We start from the raw sequence: 23,400 nt of genomic DNA on the forward strand, positions 1-23,400 counted from the left end.
GCTGGAGAACAAATTGGGGAGATTAGAGCTAGAAGAATCAGAGGGGGAGCCTGTAAGAACATGGACGCTGAACCAAATGCCACCGTGAGAAGCAAAATGTCATTACTTAGGTGACCATGATGGGAACTGCAAACAAACAGGCATTAGCAAGTCCCCTCTCCCTCCCCCCGATTTCCAGATTCCCTGTTTCCTCTCCTGTTGACAGAACCTAATGCTAGCTGACAAAGGACCAATGTGGCTTGTAGCCCCAATATTGCAGAACAGGGTCGAGAAAACTAGATTTGGAGCTGAGAGGCCAGCACAGCCTTCAAGGGCCTATGTGATCTAGCGCCTGCCTACCTCTCCAGCCTGATTCCCTCCATTCTCCCCAGCACGTGCTCAATTCCAATGACATTGGGTGTCTTCTTTTTTCCCAAGCACACTAAGCTCATTCTTGCTTCCAGACATTCACACACGTTATTCCCTCTACCAGAAGCACCTTTTCCCTTGCGCCCTATTTATTTAGGGTATAACTTAAAGTTACTATTCAAAGATGATATATCTCACTTCATCAAATCTAGAGAAGCAACCCTCTCCCCACTCACGTGGTAAAATTCTCCCTTTTCATTCTACTCATAGCATTCATCACTATTCATCTTTTTAAAAAGTGGTTACTTGTTTGTTTTTTCCCTAAAAAAATATGGTGAAGGATCTGTGGCTTATTCATCAGTGTATCTTTAAGGGTACCAGATGGCACCAGGTATATACAATTTACTGAGTGTTGAATTAATGCATCTTAGAGAAAGGAAAAGCCTGTGTACATTTGTGGAAGCTGGGAGCACCTTGAAGAGAACAGTCCTAGTCCATCATTTGACAACTGGGGACGTTGAGTTCAGAGAGATGAAATGATATATCAAAGCCATACAGTGAATTCGTGACAGAAGTGCCACTTTGTACTTTTCCCAATGTTTTCACATATATCATACATCACCTCATCACCTTAGTTTTCCTTTTTTTTTTTTTTTTTTTTGTGCAATGGTAGGGTCCTTGGGCGATGGCATGGACTCCAAAACCTTCTTGGGGACCAAAGAGAGACGATGGATGAGTGACCTCTGCCTACATCTCCAGGAGGGGCCCCCGGAAGACAGCTGTAATTGGACACCTTCCCTGTGTTCAAAGACTATCCAAGGCATACTGTGTTTCTCTGGGAACGTATGACCAAGGGTCCCCTGGTGGGGCACAAGGCAGGGTTGTTTCCCTGGGATTAAGGTAGTGGACTACTTAGTGGACTCAAAGTCACAAAACTCGTCCAGGCCCTGCAATCATACTGCTGGGTGATCTTGAGCAGCAAGCAAGTTACCTGGTCCTTCTGGTCGTCTCTCTTTCTCCGTCTGTAAAATGGGTAGGTAGGTTGGGCTAGGATCTCTGAGGTTCTGGCCCATTTAGTGCCAGCTAGTGTTGAATACTGAAGACTCCCTAAGCCTTTCAAACTTAGGAATGAATGAAGGAAACTGCTGGGGTGGGTCAAGGTGCCGGAGGCGCCAAACTGCTGGGAGAACTAGGCTTTGCAGGTCCTGACGGGAGACCGAGGGGTCAGAGGTCGGGTTCCGGTCAAACCCAAGAAGAACCGGAAGTCCCAAATCCGGTCCTCTCTGGGCCCGGGCCTCCAGCCGCGTGACTGAACCTCCCGAGGCGGAGCTTCAGAGCCGGGAGCGGGCGGAGCTTGGGGCCTCCCAATGGCAGCGCGGGTGTCCTCCCACTGCAGCCAATCAGCGCAGGACGACGGTAAAATTTAAACCCCCTCCCACCTCCTCCGCCGGGACCTGTCCCTAAAGCGCTCGTGGAAAGTGCGGCCGCTTGCCCCGCCCCAGCCGGGGAGGCGGGAAGAAGGGCGGGCTTTTCTTTCCGCATTCGCCTATCACGGCGGACAGCCTGGGGAGAGGCGGGCGGCGGCGCCAATCAGGGCAGCAGCCGTAGCTCCGCGGAGCAGTTGGCTACAGTTGTTGCAACTTTTTTCGAAAGCTGCGTTTCCCGGGAGATCCCAGGCGGTGACAGAGCCGGGCCATGGCTAGAGGTATTTGCCCAGGTGGCCAGCGCCGGGGCGGTTCGGGCTGGGGAGGGTCATGTTGTGAGTGGGGGACCAGGGCGTCGGCAGCGGCAGCGGGGAAGCGCCCTGCTGAGGGCTGCTCGGACTGAGCGCGGAGACGGGGCCGGGGGGGTGGGGGGGTTGCTGCGGAACCTTCCCCAGCCAACCCCCCCCAAGCCTCCAGAAGTCCCTCCCACTTCCGTGCCTAGGTTTCCCCTTTCTAAAGTATGGGCACCCGCTGGCCTTCCTCTCCGGCGACAACAGACCCATATGTCAAAGCTCTTTGGAAACTAAAGCACAGGGCACCTCCAGGGAATGGTTGTTATTGATACGAAGAAGGGGGAGGGCGAAGTTTCGCCCGCCTAGGGTCTCTCTCTTGTTGGGAAAGGAGGGGACTTCCAGGCCAGGGCGCAGATGGGTAACCTCCGTGGTGGGGAGCGCATCGGAGTGGACACCGCAGCGGGCGCCTTCCCTCCGCACGCCCTGAGTCAGCTCTGCGCCGCAGGGGCGAGGACTGGGCCCCGCCGGCCCACTTTGGGGTGAGATGAGTCTCACCGCACCACCCGGGGCGGCCCTTCATCCTGTGGCCGGTCAGGACTCTTGCCCTCGGGAGACGGTTTGGGTGGGATTGTCCATCGCGGGAGGCTACGTCCCAGACTTAAGAGCTTTGCACACTTAGTTTGGTGTCAGGACAGGAAGTCCCACGTTATGCGTCAAAGTGATCTCTAGCCACTGGTCATTTCCAGCCGCTGTGTCTCCTTCAGTGCAAAAACTTGGAGCGTGAAGGTTGAGTAGAATTATTATTTTAGAAAAATAAGTTGCGGTTTGACATTTTTCTCAAAATTCCAAGGGACTACGTTAGTAGGAATTTGCCTTAATGCGTTACGCTCCCTATAGCAGTAATAATGAATAAAATAAAGATTCATTTGGTAAATATTTATTGGGCACCTTTGTTTTCAGGCCCTGAACCCAGTTGCATCTTTTTATTATACCAGCATCTGCTTAGGGTCTTTTGGGACAAACCAGATTCTGATTCAGAAATGAGGCAGAGTGAACTTCCAAGTTAAAGAGCCTTGTAACCCAATCCGCAGAGAAAGCTAAGACGAATATTTTTTCCTCGGAAAAGTGTTAAGCATCTAAAAGTATATTTAATAGTATCTGACAAGTCTTAATACATCTATGCTTCCCTGGTTCATTTTTCCCATTAGAACAAAAATCATTTAAGCTAACTGCTTCAACAGTATTGCCTTTTTTAAAAACAAAATAACAACGTGGCTTGCTTTAATTGATCTCTAGGGAAAACAAAACTAAGCACTTTGCCATTGCAGTATTTAAGGACTTAATAGCGGCAAATAATAATTACCAGTGAGGGCCAGGCAACAATAACAAGTTGTTATTCCCATTTTTCAGAGATGGAAGCCAAAGTCCACAGTCAGAGTCTAGACACTGGCCAGTCTGTGGCTTTTCTTGTTCCACTCGCCCTCCCTTAGCCGAAGTGAGCACAAGGGTTCCTAGCTCCTACCACAGCAGGCTTACAAATCACCTTTGTAATTTATTGGTTAGAGATTCTCAGTATCTCACTTGACCCCCAAATTAGTAGTTAGTTCTTTCTTTTTTTTTTAATTTATTTGTTAAAAAAATTTTTTTTTTAATCTTTATTTTTGAGAGAGAGAGACAGAGTGTGAGCAGGGGAGGAGCAGAGAGAGAGAGAGGGAGACACAGAATCCAAAACAGGCTCCAGGCCCTGAGCTGCCAGCGCAGAGCCCGACCCAGGGCTCGAACCCACAAACCATGAGATCACGACCTGAGCCGAAGTCGGACGCTCAACCGACTGAACCACCCAGGCGCCCCTTTTTCTTAAATGTTTATTTATTTTTGAGAGAGCGTGAGCCAGCATGCGTGGGGGAGGGGCAGAGAGAGAGGGAAACAGAATCCAAAGCAGGCTCCAGGCTCCCAGCTGTCAGCACAGAGCCTGATGCGGGGCTCAAACTCATGACCTGAGCCGGAGTCTGACGCTTAACCGACTGAGCCACCCAAGCACCCCGTTAGTTACTTATTTCTTAGCCTTTATTTCTCTTGTAGATTACTAAATTGGGCATTTGGTAGTGTAAATATCAAATCATTTATAGTACTTCAAATGAAGGGTCAGTCTTTTTCTTCTAGTAAAGCGGTCTTCGTTGCAAACAAAGAGAATCTTGCTGGGTCACATGAGCGAAACGTTCAGATACCAGGCAATTCCTCTCTGGTTTTGAAGGTTTACAATCATGTAGATATTTTCAACCTTAAATATATTAGTTTGAGAAGGATCTGTCCATCTGCTTTTCTCCATTTCTGCTGCCACAGCCAGATGGCCTCCTATTTGGTCTCCCTCTTTCCATTTTTACCATTTCCAATTTATTATCCCCCTAGCAGCTAGAGTGATCCCCAAGAACACAGATTTTTATCATGTGACCTTCACTCCTCTTCCCTCCCCCACTGCTCTTAGGATCAAATCCACAATCCTCACAGTGGCCTGTGGGGTCCCGCCTACCCCTCTGGCCTCATCTGGCCCTGTCTGTCTCTACCTTTACTGTTGTGTCCTTAGCAAGGGCCTGGAACAAAGTAGGTATTCAATAAATGTTTGTGGAGTGAATGAATTGCTGTTTTTGCGTTTGACTTCAAGGGAAGTGATATACATTCTTTTTCTTTTTTATGTTGAATTTATTTATTTTGAGAGAGAGAGAGAGAGCGCGCGAGCGAGCACGTGAGCAGGGGAGGGGCAGAAAGAGAGGGAGAGAGAGAATCCTAAGCAGGCTCTGCGCTATCAGCACAGAGCCCTGAGATCATGACCTGAGCTGAAATCAAGAGCCAAACATTTAAGTGACTGAACCACCCAGGCACTCCAGCAATATGCGTTCTTTATGATAAAGTACCCTCCTATAGCAGCACTGGGGTCAGAACTCAGCTCTGTTACCACTTCAGTCGTGTAATCCTCGGTCAAGTGATTTATCTTCCCTGAGCTTCAATTTCTACATCTCTGAAATAGGAATAGTACTTTCTCATAAAGGGTTGGGAAGGTCAAGTTAACGCCTGATTACAGGGCCTAACACATAGTAAACATTGAATAAATGTTAGCTATCGGTCTCATTTTTGTTGAATTCTATTTCTGTGCGACCCTGGGCAACATTAAGAGTTTTTACTTCTGGGGCGCCTGGGTGGCGCAGTCGGTTAAGCGTCCGACTTCAGCCAGGTCACGATCTCGCGGTCCGTGAGTTCGAGCCCCGCGTCGGGCTCTGGGCTGACGGCTCGGAGCCTGGAGCCTGTTTCCGATTCTGTGTCTCCCTCTCTCTCTCTGCCCCTCCCCCGTTCATGCTGTGTCTCTCTCTGTCCCAAAAATAAATAAAAAACGTTGAAAAAAAAAATTAAAAAAAAAAAAAAAGAGTTTTTACTTCTGCTGGTGGGTATATTTGTTATATGCACCTGGACACCTCACGTACAGAGAAAGGAAAACCTGTTTTGAAGCTTAGCTGCAGAGTTGAGGAATGGGTGCCAGACTTGGACCTTAACGTATGCGCCCCTGCATTTGAGGGCTGAAATAGAGAAGGCTGCGGCCACGAGCATGTGTGTGCATTTGAGGCTGGGGGCCGGGTGATGTCGAAACCGTATGTAGACAAGATAATCCGAGAGGCTGCTTCCTGTTCGCAAACCACGATTCCCACGATAGTGTGATGACAAACTGCAAACCTCTGCCCTGGAGATGTCGCACACACTGCTTCAAATGGCTTGGCCTGGGTGCCAGAGTGTTATTTTAGAATCCTCTTTCACTGCCTGCCTAGTGTCTTGGGTGTTCACATGGTCAGAGGCCCCTACCCGACTGGAGTTAGGGTTGGGGTGGGGACTGAGATCCGGTGGGGAGGAGGGTGCTCCCCAGCCCTGCCCAGGATGCTAGAGCATGAGCTGATTTGGGAGACATTGTCCTGAGTCTGTTCCTGCCATTTAATCCAACTTAGTCTTATCCCTTCTAAGGGGAGGCAGCTACTTAAAGTGACAGCCATTTGTTTATCTGTAGATGTTGAAAGGTGCCCTGGGTGCGTTAAGAAATTTAAAATTCTTGGTTTTTATTGATGAGGACACGGAAGTCTAGTCCAGGGAAGTGGCTTGGTGGTCATGGTCACAAAGCACCTCTGGGGCAGATGCAGGGAGAGAAACTCAATCCTTGCCTCCCAGGCCATGACCCAAGCAGTAGGAGCTGGATGTCCCGAGGTGTCTTGTTTGCATCTATGACTTTGCACAAATACAGTGACTCTTGGCTGTGGGCCCTCAAACCCTAATGGCCTCAGCACAGTGGCGCAGGGCAGTGAGCTATGCCAACACGGACACCTGAGTGCCTGGAACCCCTGCCTCCCTAGGATGTTTTCTCATGGGGTGGCCAGGACAGTCGGGTGACCTGCTAAAGACTTCTGCAGCAGCATTTGGCTCTCCCATCTTGAATTTCCTCATCTGTGTCTGGGAGTTCAGCCTCCGGGGTCAGTTGGCCTGGAAATCCATTTCTAGTTCTGAGAATTTGGCCAGAGCTCCTCACTTCTCTGAGCCTCAGTTTCAACATCTGTGGAAAGGAGATAAGGGTGTGTCCCTTCGCAGGCCTGTTGTGAGGTCTGGAGGAGATCGTGTATGCACGGGAAGCACCCCACCAACTTACCATAATAACCACTGATTCTCTCTCCCCAGGGCCCGAACGGGTCAGGTGCAGACCACCTGGGTTTGACACTTGACGCCCCGCCCCCCATGGCTTCCTAGTTCTGTGGCCCCATCCAAGCCCCTGCACCTCCCTTGAGCCTCGGTACGCTCATTTTTAAGGGGTTTGCCACAGGACCTGCCTCCCCCTCCTCCCCTCCCCGTCCCCTGGGGCGGGGGGACTTGCGTGGAGAATTAAATGTCCCTATAATGCTCGGGGAGCCCAGGCTCGGGCACACAGGAAGACTCTCGTCTGTCGCGCTCACCGCTGCTGACTGCGCCTGGCACCGACGGGCCTCCCAAAATATCCGCGGAGCCAGCGAGAGAAGCAGCCCGGCCGGCGAGAGCCCGGGCTGTCATTATCATGTTTCCCACCCCTTCCTCCCCGAGTGGCTGAGGACGCGCGAGAGGGGGCGCGCCCGAGTCGGGATTCGTCGCGGCCGCGCGGCCCGCCCTGCCTCCCTCCCTCCCGAGGAGCCTCTCGGCGCCGCCCCTGCCAGCCCCCCTCCCCGGGCCGGGAGCCGGACGGTGGGCGGCGGCGGCGGCGGGCGAGCGGGCGGGACGCGGAGGACGCGCCGCCAGCGCCTCCCTCCCTGCGTCCTCGGTCCCGGGCCGGCCCGGGCTGCCGCGGCGCGCGGGTGCCGGGCCCTGCCTCGCAGGCCATGGGGGAAGGGGGCGCCGTGGGGCGCCGCCGGCCCTTCCCCGGGGCGCCGCGGCGGCGCTGGTGGCGGCGGCAGCAACAGCAGCAGCGGCAGCGGCAGCGGTGGTGGCCGGGCCGCGGCGGCGGCGGCGGCGGCGGCGGCGAGGGCGAGGGCGCGGGGCGCGCCGCCATGGGCCTGGCCGGGCTGCAGGTGGGTGTGGCGGGCCCGGCCGCGCGGGGGGCGGGCGGCGCGCGGGGCCCGGCCGGGCCGGGCGGCGGGAGGGCGACGCGGGCCCCGGCCCGGCCCGGCCGGCCGGCCCCTGCCTCCCGGCGGCGCGGGCGGCCCACCACCGCCAGGCCCTCGGAACATGGCTGCGGCGGGAGGCGCCGCCGCGGCGCCCGGCCCGGGCGGCCCCGCTCCCCGCCCCGCCGCGCCCTGAGCGCCCCCTCCCCCGCTTCCCCCGGGTCCCCCTCTCCAGGCAGGAAGATGTCCAAGCCCCGCGCGGTGGAGGCGGCGGCGGCGGCGGCGGCGGTGGCAGCGACGGCCCCGGGCCCGGAGATGGTGGAGCGGAGGGGCCCGGGGAGGCCCCGCACCAACGGGGTAAGCAGGCACCCTCCCCGCACTCACTCAGCGTGCCCCGAGGGGCCGCGCGGCCGGCCGCCCCCGCCGGCCCAGCGCGGCGAGCACGTGCGCGCGCCCCTGGACCCCCCCCCCCCCCACCCCTCCCGCCCGCGGCCCTGGGCCCGGGGGCGGGGGTGCGGGGGTGCGGGCGGGGCGCCCGGCTCGGGTAGCTTCCTTTTCTGCTGCCTGCCTGGGAGTGGCGTCCACCCTGGCTCCGCCATGACCCTGGTAATATTTGACCTCGGAAAAGTTTGTGTCTTTATGGCGTTTCCGCACCCCGAGACCCAGCTAGCCCCGCGGTGGCTGCCTTCCCAGGGTGTGCGGGGGCCTGCCCGGGGGCCCTCAGAGAGCTCACGGGTCTCGCTGACTTGGTGTTGAAAGGTTCACCCGGCAGAAAGGCCCTAGCAGTGTTTCTGGGGAAGTCCTCCTCCATTCCGTGCTTACTCAGAGGGGGAGGCCCCACGCCCAGAGACGCCGGCAGTGACCTGTACCGCCCCACCCGTCTGCCCACCCTCCTACCATTGATGCCAAGATGCCGTCTGCAATAGAGTGACCGCCCTAAATGAGCTGGCTATAGGCTCTGCTTTTATTAAGCTCTCCACCCTCCACCCCACCCTTCAATTACCACTGCAGTCCGGTCTGCAGTCCTGGGAGGCTGCTGGGCTGCGTTGATTTGAAAGGGGCCAGGCTTGGGGACACAGACGGCTCAGGCAGTAATAAGTCCTATCGGCTGACTTCGGGACCAAGAAGTAGTTAATCAGATTCCCTGAGGCCTGTTTCCGTGCTAGAGTTCCTGCAGCTCCTGCACAGAGGCCAGCCCTTCAAATTCCGCATTTGTTTAGTCTGGGTCATTCTGACCTCTCTGCTACTGGTAGGTTGTCTGCTTATGTACACCTTGGTGCACAGCTGGCTTCCGGCTGGCCAGATGTGCCCTGAGTGACCAGAATTAGAGACCACACGAGTTCAGGAAATGTCTAACTCGGACCTGGGAGATCCTAAACCTCCCACTGATCTCCTGGGGCTGGCAACCCTGGGTTGGCTCGGCTTTTGAGATATGGTGTCTGTTTCTGGTTTTCGTATTCTGATTGCCCTTCTCCGCCATTTGCCACGGGATCTTCTTCAAGCCTCTTTCAGAGCATGCATTTGTCGTTTTAGGAGAATGTATTTACCGGGCAATCAAAGATCTATTCCTACATGAGCCCCAACAAATGCTCTGGAATGCGTTCCCCCCTTCAGGAAGAGAACTCAGTTGCACATCACGAAGTCAAATGCCAGGGGAAGCCATTAGCCGGACTCTACAGGAAACGAGAAGGTAAGGTTCTGAAGTGGCCCCGTTCTGACCGCAGCTGGTTGGGTTGCAGAAAGCCCCTCTCTGCCATTAATTGTGCATCTGTATTAAATGATTATCCAGCCTTTTCAAACCCAAGTTCAGAAGGTTGGATCCATGTTCTGTCTTGCTGCTAAGAAACAGACACGGGGGGAAGAGTGGCCTGTCCCAGGGTGTGTACCCTGTTGGTCTAACCGGTTTTCCCTGCTTTCACGAGAGTCTGCACGTCCTTCAAGCTTGATTGTGTCGCCAAGTTGCAAGAATAATACACCTGGCCTGTATTTAAAGAGGCTCACAAGTGCCCAAAGTATAGAAATTCTGAGTCTGGGTTGTACAGGCCAGGTGCTTGTAGCCCTGATTGTGTTGTGTGAACGTAGGGAACCGACTTCCTTCCCTCTTTTGAGCTGGCCTTGACCTCATTTCTGAGTTTCTTTCTACTCAAGTGTTCGGTGCTGCTCTCTGAAGCAGCATGCTCTGTGATGAGATTTGGAGTTAAAATACTGAACGAGAAAACGTAAAGTTCCGGAAAATTCTGTTTGGCCCAGCAAAACAAGCTGAAACCTCATAGAAATCTTGCTCTGTTCCAAATATTTCCTTTTAAAGCTGCAGTGGGGAGTATGAGCTTTCCCAAATTCACCCAGCTCCTTTCTAATTAAAACTTGTCTTAAAGATGTAGCACTCTGGCTACCAGCAGCTTCATACAAGGCAGCCTTGTAATTCATTTATGAAAAGTGCCATAAGTGATGCTTAGGCCAACGTCTGGGACCAGATCTGAGAACCGAGGGTCGGGACACACAGAACTAGGGGCAGGAGCCAGCCCTCTGCTTGATTCCCCTCCTCGGTGCAGTGGCTGATACTGTTGCAGTCAGTCTTCAAATGGCTTGGGTTCGAATCCTAGCTCTACTACTTACGAGAGGCCTGAGCAGCTTGCTCCTATTTTCTGAGTCTCAGTTCTTCCGTCTTTGAAGTGAGAGAGAGGATTCCTACCTCGCAAGGCTATCCTGAAGATTGGTTAAAGCATGGATGCAAAGGGCTTTGCACAGTGCCCCACACCGGCGGCCCTTTCCCCTGCTCCTCCCTGGATCGCCAGCACTTAGGATAACACCTACCATGCAGACACTGGGGAAAGGGCCCTCTCTGAATGACGGGCAGCCAGTCTCCCATCCCTTCTGGAATGGGGTGGGATGTAAATTATCCTAAATGGTGACACGGTGCACAAGCTAGCTTATTGGGGTGTAGTGTGACTAAATGGCAACAATTAGAATTTGGGGCCAGATACACTCTGGAGGAGAGCCCAGGGGCCACGCTTTTTGTCCTTGACTCTCAGCCTTTTTTCTGCCTTGATGCAGACTGATGTGATAGTTGACATTCACGGGCATCACATACTCCTTGGGTTTCTGCATGATGTCCCAGACTTAACTCCCTCTGGTTCCGCTTGACACGTGTAAGGGAGTGAGAATGGTCTGGATGGATTTTGATGTATTTATTTTTCTCTTTAGCTGATTCAGATATAAAAGTCACGTATCCTAGTGTTCACCATTTTAAAGTGTACAATTCAGTGGTTTTAGTCTATTCACAGATAGGTGCAACCGTCACCAACTGTCTAATACCAGCACATTTCCTCGCCCCAAAGAAGAAACCTTGTACCCATTAGCTGCCATTCCCCATTCCCCCACTCCCCCCGGCCCCTGGCCACCACTAATTTACTTTCTGTCTCTGTGGATTTGCCTGTATTAGACATATCATGTGAACGGAACCATACATTATATGTGCCCTTTTGTGCCTGGCTTCTCTCACTTAGCACCGTGTTGTCAAGGGCCATCCGTGTTGCAGCAGGTGTCCGGGCCTCCTTCCTTGCTGCGACTGAACAATACTCCATCGTGTGCAGAGACCACATTTTATTTACCCCTTCATCAGTTGACGGGCATTTGGGTTGTTTCCACTCTTTGGCTATTGTGAATAATGCTGCCACAAACTTTCCCATACAGGTCTTTGTGTGGACATATGTTTTTAATTCTCCTAATAGCCGCCTAGGCGTGGAATTGCTGGGTCATATGGTAACTCCGTGTTGAACTTTTTGAACGGCTGCCAGCTATACTCTTTGCGAAAGCGACTGCGCCATTTTATGTTCCTACCAGCTGTGTGTTATTTACTTATTCTTGAAAGTAAATCATTTATTTATTTATTTACTTATTTAATTTCTTAACGTTTATTTTTGAGAGAAAGAGACAGAGCATGAGGGGGAGAGGGGCAGAGAGAGAGGGAGACACAGAACTGAAAGCAGGCGCCAGGCTCCGGGCTGTCAGCATAGAGCCCGACGCGGGGCTCGAACTCACGAACCGTGAGATCATGAGCGGAGCTGAAGTCGGACGCTCAACCGACTGAGCCAGGCGCCCCTAGTAAATCATCTTTTTAAAAAAGTGAATCGTTCACCCACGCTGGTATTTCGCAACTATTTTTTGTAACAAATCATTTTTGACGTCCTTTACTGTGACATACTGACCAGTATTGGTCACCATACTGGGAACCACTGTGAACATAGGGCCTGGACCCCTTTAGAAGAGGAAACTTCTTTTCTTAAGTTTAGTTATTTATTTTGAGAGAGGGGGAGAAAGAGAGAGAAAAAACGTGAGTGGGGGAGGGGCAAAGAGCCAGGAAGAGAGAAAAAATACCAAACAGGCCCTGCACTGTCAGCACAGAGCCTGCTGAAGGGCTTGGACTCATGAACTTCAAGATCATGACCTGAGCCAAAATCAAGAGACGCTTAACCCACCAAGCCAGCCACCCAGGCACCTCAAACTTTCTTTTTCTTCTTCTTTTTTTTTTTTTTTTTTTTTTTTTAAAGAGTCTGAAATGAAGTGTGCCAGGCTTGGGGAAGAGGTCTTTGCTAGGGAAGAAGTTCTGCTTTATTACCTTATTCCTGTCCGTCATCGCTGGCCCACTCTTTAGGAGTTTAGCTTTTTCTCCGGGGTGTGCATCCCAGTTCCTGAAAGCTACAGATTGAGCACTTACGCTGCTCTTGCTGTCTGCGGTGCTTCTGCAAGGGCTCTCCCCCACCGCGATGCAGAACACCAGAAGCGTTCATGAACTAGATGGGAGGAGGGATCCTTCCACAACGTGTATCAGATTATCACGAAGTACACTGTCAATATCTTATGATTTTGTCAGCTATACCTTAATAAAACTAAAAAAATTAAAAAAAAAAAAAAAAAAGGACACAGACCGGAAGCTCTGCCCAGCGCCTGGGTCAAAAAGGAAAGCCAGTGCTTCCCCCATGGAAGCCATTAGTAGACACCGAGCTCAACAGGCGGAGGGCAACGCTGCCCGACACACCCAGGGTCCTGTCCCCTGTAGAAGTGTGTCTTAGGGGCGCGTGGGTGGCTCAGTCGGTTGAGCATCCGACTTCGGCTCAGGTCGTGATCTCACAGCTTGCGGGTTCGAGCCCCGCATCAGGCTCTGTGCTGACAGCTGGGAGCCTGGAGCCTGCTTCGGATTCTCTCTCTCTCTCTCTCTCTCTCTCTCTCTCTCTCTCTCTCTCTCTCTTTCAAAATAAATAAACGTTAAAAAAACCCTTAAAAACGTAAAAAATAAATAAGTAAATAAAAGCCTGTCTTAGAATGCAGCTGATGGTCTAGAAATGGAGAGACAGAGGTCCAGACTAAATTTCTGTCTTCCTCCTCCCTCTGCCCGCAGAGAAAAGGAACAGTGGGAACGCAATCCGAAGCACCATGAAGTCCGAGGAACAGAAGATCAAAGACGCCGGGAGAGGTCCCCTGGCACCTTTTCCAAACCAAAAATCTGAAGCAGCAGAACCTCCAAAAACTCCGACCTCGTCTTGTGACCCTCCCGTCGCAGCCGTCGCCAAGCAGGCCCTGAAAAAGCCCGTCAAGGGCAAACAGGCCCCTCGGAAGAAGTGAGTGCCCTCTGGAGCCCTTCCCCTAACTCACGCAGGGCAGTTTGGTTGTTGTGACGCCAGCAGACCCTGCTCAGGTGCTAGCTGGGGGGTAGGGAAGCGGGTAGCAGTGCCCCTGCTCGGCCTGGCTCTCATCGAGGCTCAGCGTCCCTGAGAGTAGGCAGCCTATCTTTGACCCCCGGAGCCCCCCTTGGGCACGTGAGCCTACGTGGGCCCCCGTGGACAAAGGTGTTTACGTGACATCATTTCTGAGGAGCCACCTCCCAAGGAGCCGGGGGCCTCCCGGGTGTGAGCGTGGTTTCGGTGCTAACACTTGGTTTTCTCCTCTTCCCTTCCCACCCAAGAGCTCAAGGAAAAACACAACAGAATCGCAAACTCACGGATTTCTACCCCGTGCGAAGGAGCTCCAGGAAGAGCAAAGCTGAGCTGCAGGTAGAGTCATGTGGCTTTAATTCTGGCTCTTGGAGGGCAGGGCGGCTCCGCGGGCAGTGCTTGGCAGGCAGGGCTTGAGCTTTCTCTCCGTCATCCCGGGGTAGGTCTGCTTCTGTGGCCTTGGTACTCTCCTTGGTCTAGTTCTAACGTTTGGGGTCACTCCGAGGCTTGGTTAAGATGCTTCTGTGAAGGAGTCTTGTAACCTGTAGCACATGGTGTGGAAAGTCCAGCGTTCCCATGAAGGCGTCGTTTCCAGGACTTGTTGGCAGGACGGTCAGAGCCTGGGACCTCGGGGGGAGGCTGTGTGTGCTTTCAGAGGCTTGTCTGTCCGCCATCCACAAGTTCCCGTGTTGTGTCTCAAGGTGGTAAAGTGGCTTAGAAGCCACTTACTGGTTGTGTGACCGAGGGCCAGTTACTTGACTGCTCTGAGCCTCAGTTTTCCTATCTGTAAAATGGGATAATAATGTGGCATCTTCTGGGAATGTCGGGATATTAAATGGATTAATGTACACAGCACACTTGGAACCATGCCTGGCACCCAGTTAAGCACTAGCCGACTCTTATTATCGTCACCATGGCTTCCCCATTGTTGTCACTTCCTGAGGCCCCCCCTCTCCTCTTTCCCTCCCAGCTGTGGTCCTAGGAACACCTGAAAAAACAGGCAGGGAGGCCAGCCAGACTGTGCAAGCCTCCGCCCGCTGTGTTTACAGAGTGCTGAGCTGCTCAGCAGTCAATCAATATTTGATGCAGTGACGTGTGGTTATTGCCTTTCTGTTAAGGAAACCCAGGGCGTGGTCCGGGTGGCCCCGCAGCCCGCCGCCCTCCCGCTCCAGGCCGGGCCAGCCCCTCTCTCGCCCGCACCCTCAAAGCAACCTCAAGGTGGGGGGGCGGTGCTCAGGATGCCAGCCCCCACCCACCCCGCCTGGAGGCCTTGTCGGCCTGAACCTAAGACGCCTTCAGCGTGTTTTACGTTCAGTCTGTAGACGCAGATACGCAGATGCGGTGATGTAGCATTCTCTTCCTCTGCTTATCTGAGTCGATGAGGCTTCGCTTAAAATAAAAGAGAAAAGGGGTCCATTTTCCCCTCAGAGAGAAGCTTGGGCTTTCCTTTCCGTAGAAAGGCGGTGTCTTGCAGCCAATAACCAGCTGTTATGAAGTGTCTGCCTGCCGTGGGAGGCTGTGCTAGGTCACTCTTCGAGACAGCACTGCAGAGGGCGGGGTGGCGCCAGGCCGCAGAACCCGGGGCACCTCCCAGCCCTGGTCGGGGCTGCTGGGGGCTGCAGAGTGGGCGCGGCTCAGTTTGCCTCTTTTTAATTAAAAAAAAAAAAAAGGAGGGGCGCCTGGGTGGCGCAGTCGGTTAAGCGTCCGACTTCAGCCAGGTCACGATCTCGCGGTCCGTGAGTTCGAGCTCCGCGTCAGGCTCTGGGCCGATGGCTCGGAGCCTGGAGCCTGTTTCCGATTCTGTGTCTCCCTCTCTCTCTGCCCCTCCCCCGTTCATGCTCTGTCTCTCTCTGTCCCAAAAATAAATAAAAAACATTGGAAAAAAAAAAATTTAAAAAAAAAAAAGGAAAAGAAAAGAAAAGAAGAAGGGCTTTCTGGCCGGAGGAGGGAAGGCTGCCACAGGACGCGGTGCAGGTCTGCTCGGTCTTGCAGCAGAGGAGCAGAAGGCAGCGGATCCTTCCTCCCCGCAGCTTGGTCTGCAGCATGGTGCGGCTCGCTCTGTCCCCGGACAGAGGGCCGGTCGCAAGGGAGCGCCACGCTGTGCTCTCACTGTTTGTGTTGGCTCTGCCGAGCGAACACCACGGCCGGTTGGTTGCTGGCCCGGCGGGAGGCCGCGGCTGGCCAGGGTGCTGTATTCTCCTGACCGCACAGGTAAAGCTTGAGGCTGGGGCAGCCGCACCTCCCTCAGCTGAGCGGTGAGGTAGGTCCTGACCTGCCTGTCCTTCGGGGCCGCGGAAACCAGGGCCCAGGCCCATGGGGCCCAAGAGAGGGATGGGGGTGAGGCAGGAGAGGAACTAAAATCAGAAGCTTTGCAGGCACTTGACTGAGTTGGAAGACCGAGCGGGCAGGGCCTGGTGTTGGGTCCAGGGCAGGAGGGTGGGCATGGGGCCTTGGAGAGTTGCCCTGAACCCCTGTCGTTTGGCCGTGGGGATCCCTTTGCCGGTTGGCCTGCTTGCGGGTGCCCCGCACTGGGGCGAGGACTGCACCTGTGGGCCGTGCCCTGGCCTCTTCACCCCGGCCCAGCCCCAGGCCTGATGTGCAGAGCAGCCTCGACCCAATTTAGGCCTTGCTTCCCTCCCACTCAGTCTGCCTCTGGCCCCCCTCCCACGCCCATAGGCTGCTGCCTGAATTCTCTTTTGGAAGCCTGGAGCTGGTTGACGCATGCCCCTAAGCACCGAGGCCGCAGGATGAAACTCAGACTCTGTGCCTCTGCCTTCAGGACATTTAGCCCGGTCCCGGCCCGGTCCCGGCTCTCCCCAGCTCAGCTCCTCCCGGCACAGTCAGTCACGGCAGGAAAGTCTGCAGGTGCCTGGCTCACTCCGCTCCCGCTTCCAGAGCTTCCTGTACTTCTCGCTGGTCTCCACACACTTGTAATTAGTTATTTAGCAGGGTGGTTGTGTGTGCACTTGCGTGTGTTAATGCTGCTGTTGCTTTGAGGGCTCACTATGTGCCAGGCACTGTCCTAGGCCAGGAGAGTCCACGGTAAACAAGATCAGGCCCCTGTACTCAGGGAGGTTATACTCGAGTGATTACCCATTAAAAGACAGGCATAGAACAAGATAATTTCTGATAGTCCTTTGACATTAACTTAGTAAGACGGTAGTTTGAAGGCATGGTGAGGCTTAGGGCTACTTTAGCTACGGTAGTCGGGGAGATTTCCCTGAGGAGGTGCCTTTTGAGCAGAGCTTGGAAGGAAGGGAGGACACAAGCCAGGTGAATGGACTAGGGAAAGGGTATTCTAGGCGGGGGCAGTACCAAGTGCAAAGGCCCTGAGGCGGGAAGAGCCTGGTCCTGTAAGAGAGTCAGCCAGTGTGGCCAGAATGTGAGAGCAAGGGTGAAGACGGCAAACGAGGCCAGAGATGTGGGGCCGGGATCCTGCAGACACTCACAGGCCATCAGAAAAGTAGATTTTATCTCGGTAGGAGTGGGGAGGTAAGGAAAAGCTTTTGCTTCTCTTTAAACAAACCCTTGGAATAATTTGAGATTTACAGGGGAGTTGCAAAGGTAGTACAGAGTATTCCCGTAGACCCTTTACCCAGTTTCCCTCATCATTAGCATCGTATACTATCCTGGTACATTTGTCACACTAAGGAGCCAACGTTGGCACGTCACTATTCAGTGAACTTCCTGGAAGGCTTTAAGCAGGGAAATGACATGATCTTCCGTACATTTTTTTTTTTTTTTAACGTTTTTATTTATTTTTGAGACAGAGAGAGACAGAGCATGAACAGGGGTCAGAGAGAGGGAGACACAGAATCTGAAACAGGCTCCAGGCTCTGAGCTGTCAGCACAGAGCCCGACGCGGGGCTCGAACTCACGGACCGCGAGATCGTGACCTGAGCCGAAGTCGGCCGCTTAACTGACTGAGCCACCCAGGCGCCCCACGTACATTTTTTTAAATGTTTGTTTATTTTTGAGAGGGAGAGAGAGAGAACACGAGAGGAGGAGGGGCAGAGAGAGAGGGAGACAGAGAGTTCCAGGCAGGCTCCGCACCGACGGTGCAGACCCTGATGTGGGGCTTGAACCCACAGACCACAAGATCATGACCTGAGCCGAAGTTGGATGCTCAACTGACTGAGCCACCCAGGCGCCCTTTATGTACATTTTTAAAAGACCCTTGTGACTGCTGTGTGGGGAACAGAGTGAAGTGGGTGGTCAGAATGGAAGCCGGGAGACCAGTGAGGTGGCCATGATGTGGCTGGAAGACGGCAGGAGAAGAGTAGGGATGTGGGCTGGGCCTGGGAGTGACAGCCTGGTCAGTCTGGACCTGCAGAGACCTGGGCTTTGCCCGTCACACCTCGGGCGCGCGGTACTTCTGTGTGGAGAGGGACTGGGGAAGTGCGCGTGGGCCGCAGACGGCGTCCTGAGGCCTCTGTGCGGGCAGGGTCCGTGCTCAGCTGTGGGTGGAGGGCTCTGCTGTGGGCGTGGCCACCGCGTGTGCCAGCCAGCGCAGGGCCTGGGCTCCTGCTGGGTCCCTCAGGGGCTCTCTGTGCCTCCCTGCAGTCCTGTGCATGGACGGAGCATGGGATCTGGGTCCGGGAGGGAGGTGGTGGCAGGAGGGGTGTCCCTGAGGGGCAGGTGAGACCAGGAATGTCCACTCCTGTCTAACTTCCCTATTCAGGGTGGTATTACCTCTTTGGGGTGGGAGGCCCTTTTCTCGTCCATGGCAGTGGCTTCCAAAAAGACCCACCTCCGAGAGTTGCTAAACCAAGGCGCCCATAGGGGCCGTAAGACAGGAGGAACATAGTGTGCACATGCCCCTTCGAAAGGCTGTGCTCTGATCTGCCCTGGCCGATGTCAGATGAGGTCGGAGTCTTGATTTGCAGATGTCGGCAATTTAGATCTTTTTAAATACAGCGCGTGTGCCAAATGGAACATAGCTCCTCAACCCAGTTCTGCCCTTGGGCCACAACTGTATCCCTCCTGGTCCGTTTGAACCCCAGGTGCCAAACCGTCCACAACAGGTGGGCAGTGAGAAAAGGACAAGGGGTGTGGGGGATTGGGCGTCCTTGGGGACCCGTGTCATGGAGGCCAACCGGGAGTGGCCCTGTGGGTGGCCCAGGCTGCCGGACTGCCCTGAACGGCCCAGGAGAGAAAGCTCAGGTGCTTTTTGTCTTTCTCCCTCTCCACAGTCTGAAGAGAGGAAAAGAATAGATGAGTTGATTGAAAGCGGGAAGGAAGAAGGAATGAAGGTAAGGGGCAGTGGGGCCCAGCGCACGGAGGCGAAGCCTGGAGGGTACCTAGAGAAGCTAACAAGTTTTTCTTAAACAGTTTTCCTGGGAAATGACAGGACCCGAGAAATTTGCTTTTCTTTTCACATATTGCAAACACACTGGGTGGATGAGAAGGGCAGGGCTCTACAGTGGTGGCCACGTGGGTCTGGGCTGGGACTCCAGAGTCCGAAAAAAAAGCTCCCGTTTCACGTACCATCTAGAAGGATCCAAACTTAAGTCTGGGCCCCTCAAGCAGTCAGCCTGCAACCCCATTTATAATGAGCGAGCAGAAGCACAGGAGGGTAAATTACAGAAAAAGGAGAGACCTGGAACACGGGGTTTCTCCCCCTCCGCCCCCACCTCGCCCCAGAAGGGGCCACGGATGCGGCTGCCAGCCGGACTTTACCACTTCCCAGCCATGTGGCCTTGGACATGGCTCTGGCTCTCTGAGCCTCCGTTTTCTCATCTGCAAAATGGGGCAACATCCACCCAGCAGATCCCTCAGGAGGATGAGGCGTAACAGTGCTTTGTGAAGGGCACAAGGGAACTTTCTGGGGTGACGGATCGTGGCGATAGTTGCACGGCTGTGTACATTCATACCGGTTGTGCTGGGCACGTAAAGAGAGTGAGATCTAGGGCACACCTCAGGAAAGCCGATGGAGGAAGGGGTGGGGGGCGGGGGCGGGCAACCCCAGGCGCCCAGGAAGCCGGCCACGCGTGGTGTTAGGAAGCAACGCTCTCTCCTCGCCTCCCAACAGATTGACCTCATCGATGGCAAGGGCAGGGGCGTGATCGCCACCAAGCAGTTCTCCCGGGGCGAGTTCGTGGTAGAATACCACGGGGACCTCATCGAGATCACCGATGCCAAGAAGCGGGAGGCTTTGTACGCACAAGACCCCTCCACGGGCTGCTACATGTACTATTTCCAGTATCTCAGCAAAACCTACTGGTAAGTCCGCTAGCGCTTCCAGTGGCTTTTCCGCGCCCTGGCGGAGAGGACAGGCCCGAGGGCAGAGAGCACGACAGCCTGCTGATTCTTTCTGTTGCTCCTGCTTCTTGGTTGGCTCTTGCTGCCCTTTTCCAAGCCGTGAAGCGGCTCTCCCCCCGCTTGCCACTTCAGCCTTTGGGCCTGGAGCTGCTGTGGCTGCCTTCTGACCGGGCGAGAAGCAGAGGCGGACCAGTCCATGCAGACCCGCTCCGAGGCTCCCCAGGCCGCTCCCGCTCCTGCTCCTGGCGTTCGGCCAGAGCGGCTCTAGAAACCAGCGACTGCTCCTGTCCCCATATGGCCAGTGCGCTCGATTCGGTGTTTTGTTGTGTTGGTGGTGGTGGTGTTTGACATCAGGCTTTATTTTTCCGACCGGTTTTGGGTTCCCAGCAAAACCGAGCAGAAGGTACGGAGAGTTCCGATACTCCTGCCTCCTCACAGCTTCCCCCACTATCCGCAGTTGATCTTTATTCATTTATTTCTTATGCGCTTGCCTCACGGGCCTCCACAAAGAGCCTCTTGCATTCCTGTCTCCTCCCACCCCCCACTCTCTCGCCCAGTGCCTCCCTCGGCTCTTAAAAGATGTTGTTTTGACTTGAATTGCTTTCCCCAAAAACGTGGCTATAAATCGACATCCCACCCGAGTTGAGAGCTGGCTGTGACTGGGATCAAAAGCCTCTTTATCAATTTAAACCCTCTGTTGCCCTCCCTCCCGCCAGCGTGGATGCAACTAGAGAGACAAATCGCCTGGGAAGACTGATCAATCACAGTAAATGTGGGAACTGCCAAACCAAACTGCACGACATTGACGGCGTGCCTCACCTCATCCTCATCGCCTCCCGCGACATCAAGGCCGGGGAGGAGCTCCTGTATGACTATGGGGACCGCAGCCGGGCTTCCATCGAAGCCTATCCCTGGCTGAAGCATTAACCACCCCGCCCTCCCCGCCCCCCTCCCTTCTTCCATGGACAAAGTGCCCTCAAAGGGAATTGATTTTTTTTTTTTTACACACTTAAATCTTAGCAGATTACTTCAGATGTTTTTAAAAAGTATATTAAGATGCCTTTTCACTGTAGTATTTAAATATCTGTTACAGGTTTCCAAGGTGGACTTGAACAGATGGCCTTATATTACCAAAACTTTTATATTCTAGTTGTTTTTGTACCTTTTTTGCATACAAGTCAAACGTTTGTGCTTCCCGTGCATGCAGTCAAAGACGCAGCACAGGCTTTAGAGGAAAGAGTGGACATGAATTAGGAAGCTGGGCGACCCTCCTGCCTCCAGCCGCAGAGCCAGGACTCTCTTCCCCACGCCCCCGACGGCCGGCGGCCGAGCGCAGGCGAGTCCCGGAAGACGCTGCCTCCCGAGGCCCGGACGGGGTGTTCCCAAGCTCTTGTTTTCCTGACGTCTGGACAGGCGCACAAGGAAGTGTATGAATATTTTTTAAAAAGGTTTCGCAGTAAGCTAGTCTTCCCCTCCGCTTTCTCGAAAGCTTACTGACCCAGTGGCCCGTGAGCACGGTTCACTCTTCCGCAGGCCGCCGCTTCTCTGGGCGCCTCCGCGCGTCGGGGCGGGCGGTCAGAGTCGACGTGGGCAGGGAAAAGCGTTGCTTGCCTAGCCCTGCCGGGGCAGGGTTTCCCAAAACTGGGTTAATTCTTTATAGAAATGTGAACACTGAGTTTATTTTAAAAAACAATAATAAAAATTTAAAAATTTAAAAAGACAAAAAAAAAAAACCACAGAAAACAACTTACATGTATATAGGTCTTGAAGTGAGTGAAGTGGCTGCATTTTTTTTTCTTCTTTCTCTTTCTCTTTTTTTTTTTTTTTTTTTTGGTTTTTGTTTTTGTAGGAGAGATTTGAGATGGTACTCTATTCTAATCAAAAATAAAAGTTTTGTAGTGGGACCAGAAATTACTTACCCAATATTCCGCCGCCCCCCCCCTCCACCCCGCCCCCCCCCCCCCCCCCCAAACCCTGACCCAATTCCAATGGGTTGAAAGTTCCAGACCTGCTGTCAGGCTTTCTGTCTGTCAGACCACCTGGTATCCTTCCTGCAAAACTGAAGATGCAGCCATGAACCGAAGGGGGAGCCTGCTGGCCCTGAAATGCGTGGCCCCCACCCCAGCCGCTGATGTGCAGGGGAGTGGGCAGGCCCGGCAGCCCAGGGATCAAGGCTAAGGGTAAAGTTTTCACCTTGACTGTGATGCAGGAGGAGTAGGTAGCTTCCTCCTCCCTCCCGAAGGGAGACCTGTTCTCTCTGTTAACCTGCAGTCCAGGGGGCCGTGGCTCTGAAGCCATGACCTGGGGTTTCCCGGCCTCCCCTGGTCCCGGGTAAATGTGAATGGAGACAGGTATGAAAGCCTGTCCTCAACCTTGATGCTCCCCTGGCCCCCACCCCGGCCTCACCACGGTGCTACCTACGAAAGTCTTCCCGCCCCTGCCCCCCCACCCCACCCCCCACACTTGCCTGGTCAGTGGTCAGAGAATTGGAGGAGGATCCGACAGAGTGTGTAAATGTGAGATAAAATGTCTTGGTTGTACCTGTTTGTGGTTTAGCTTTGTATTTAAAAAAGAAAAAAAAGGAAATAACTTGAAAATTATTTGTCATCATAAAAATGAAACAAAAATTAAAATATTTATTGCCAGGCGAGGCCACCTGTGTGTCTTTCTGTTTGGGTTTTTGTTTGTTTGTTTGTTTTTTTACAAAGGGGAGACAGGAAAATGGTTACACAGCAGGGGCGCCTGGCCAGCCTTCATCGGTAAAGCACACAACTCTCGATCTCAGGGTTGTGGGTTCAAGCCCCATGTTGGGTGCAGAGGTTACTTGAAAATATTCTTTTAAAAGAGGTTAGACAGCAGTATGTGTGTGTTTTGGTGAATGTCCTAGGGGATGGTTTATTTGTATAATGGGGGTCACAGGTGCTAGATAAGATTAAAAGCTAATGCATGTCGAGTCCTCCCTTAGGGACGGCACCTGGCACTTAGTAAGCATAGGTCTTTAGCTGCTGTACTTGTCATTATTACTGTTTCTAATGTAGGAGATTTGGTTCTCAGGAGGAGTCTGTCATCAACTGTGCCTGCCTTGTGCTGGAAGTTGCTCCCACCAGATCTCTGTCCCCACCACGCACTCCACCAGCTGCCCTCTGTCAGCTGTTGGTTCCCTTCCTCTCCGGGCACTAGGGGCGGATGGGGACAGTGGATAGAGTCGTTGGGTTTTTTTGTTTTTTTAATTTGTATTCATTTATTTTTAAAATATTTTTTATTTGTATTCACTTATTTAAAAAATATTTATCTTGTTTTTTCTTTGTATTTATTTATTTATTTATTTATTTATTTAAATTTTTAACATTTATTTTTGAGACAGAGAGAGACAGAGCATGAACACGGGAGGGGCAGAGAGAGAGGGAGACACAGACTCTGAAACAGGCTCCAGGCTCTGAGCGGTCAGCACCAGAGCCCGACGCGGGGCTCGAACTCACGGACCATGAGATCGTGACCTGAGCCGAAGTCGGCCGCTTAACCGACTGAGCCACCCAGGCGCCCCTGTATTTATTTTTAAAACATTTATTTTTTGGGGCGCCTGGGTGGCGCAGTCGGTTGGGCGTCCGACTTCAGCCAGGTCACGATCTCGCGGTCCGTGAGTTCGAGCCCCGCGTCAGGCTCTGGGCTGATGGCTCGGAGCCTGGAGCCTGTTTCTGATTCTGTGTCTCCCTCTCTCTCTGCCCCTCCCCCGTTCATGCTCTGTCTCTCTCTGTCCCAAAAATAA

At 53.5% G+C, this 23,400-nt stretch overlaps 1 protein-coding gene across 4 annotated transcripts; it reads left to right on the forward strand.

Moving 5' to 3' along the window:
- Positions 1-1,953: 1,953 nt before the first annotated feature.
- KMT5A (lysine methyltransferase 5A) lies at positions 1,954-22,284 on the forward strand. Of its 4 annotated transcripts, none has more exons than XM_058691426.1 (8): positions 1,954-2,053; positions 7,898-8,019; positions 9,196-9,352; positions 13,061-13,280; positions 13,625-13,712; positions 18,566-18,625; positions 19,405-19,595; positions 20,351-22,284. In XM_058691426.1, exons 1-8 carry the CDS (start codon positions 2,044-2,046, stop codon positions 20,559-20,561), a joined length of 1,059 nt encoding a protein of 352 aa, XP_058547409.1. In that variant the 5' UTR covers positions 1,954-2,043; the 3' UTR covers positions 20,562-22,284. The 4 variants fall into 4 exon arrangements, with proteins under 4 accessions (XP_058547409.1, XP_058547408.1, XP_058547411.1 ...); XM_058691428.1 differs by lacking the exon at positions 1,954-2,053 and adding an exon at positions 7,509-7,629; XM_058691425.1 differs by lacking the exons at positions 1,954-2,053; positions 7,898-8,019 and adding an exon at positions 7,301-7,629.
- Positions 22,285-23,400: the final 1,116 nt, after the last annotated feature.

This window comes from Neofelis nebulosa, chromosome 11, assembly GCF_028018385.1.
Source record: "Neofelis nebulosa isolate mNeoNeb1 chromosome 11, mNeoNeb1.pri, whole genome shotgun sequence".
NCBI lineage: Eukaryota > Metazoa > Chordata > Mammalia > Carnivora > Felidae > Neofelis > Neofelis nebulosa.

Bases quoted from the DNA above. Each gene is read 5' to 3' on its own strand.
- KMT5A (XM_058691425.1), top strand. From the start codon at position 7,441: ATGGGGGAAGGGGGCGCCGTGGGGCGCCGCCGGCCCTTCCCCGGGGCG. The intron at 9,353-13,060 runs GTAAGGTTCTGA...CTCTGCCCGCAG, and splicing joins ACTCTACAGGAAACGAGAAG to AGAAAAGGAACAGTGGGAAC. The intron at 13,713-18,565 runs GTAGAGTCATGT...CCCTCTCCACAG, and splicing joins AGAGCAAAGCTGAGCTGCAG to TCTGAAGAGAGGAAAAGAAT.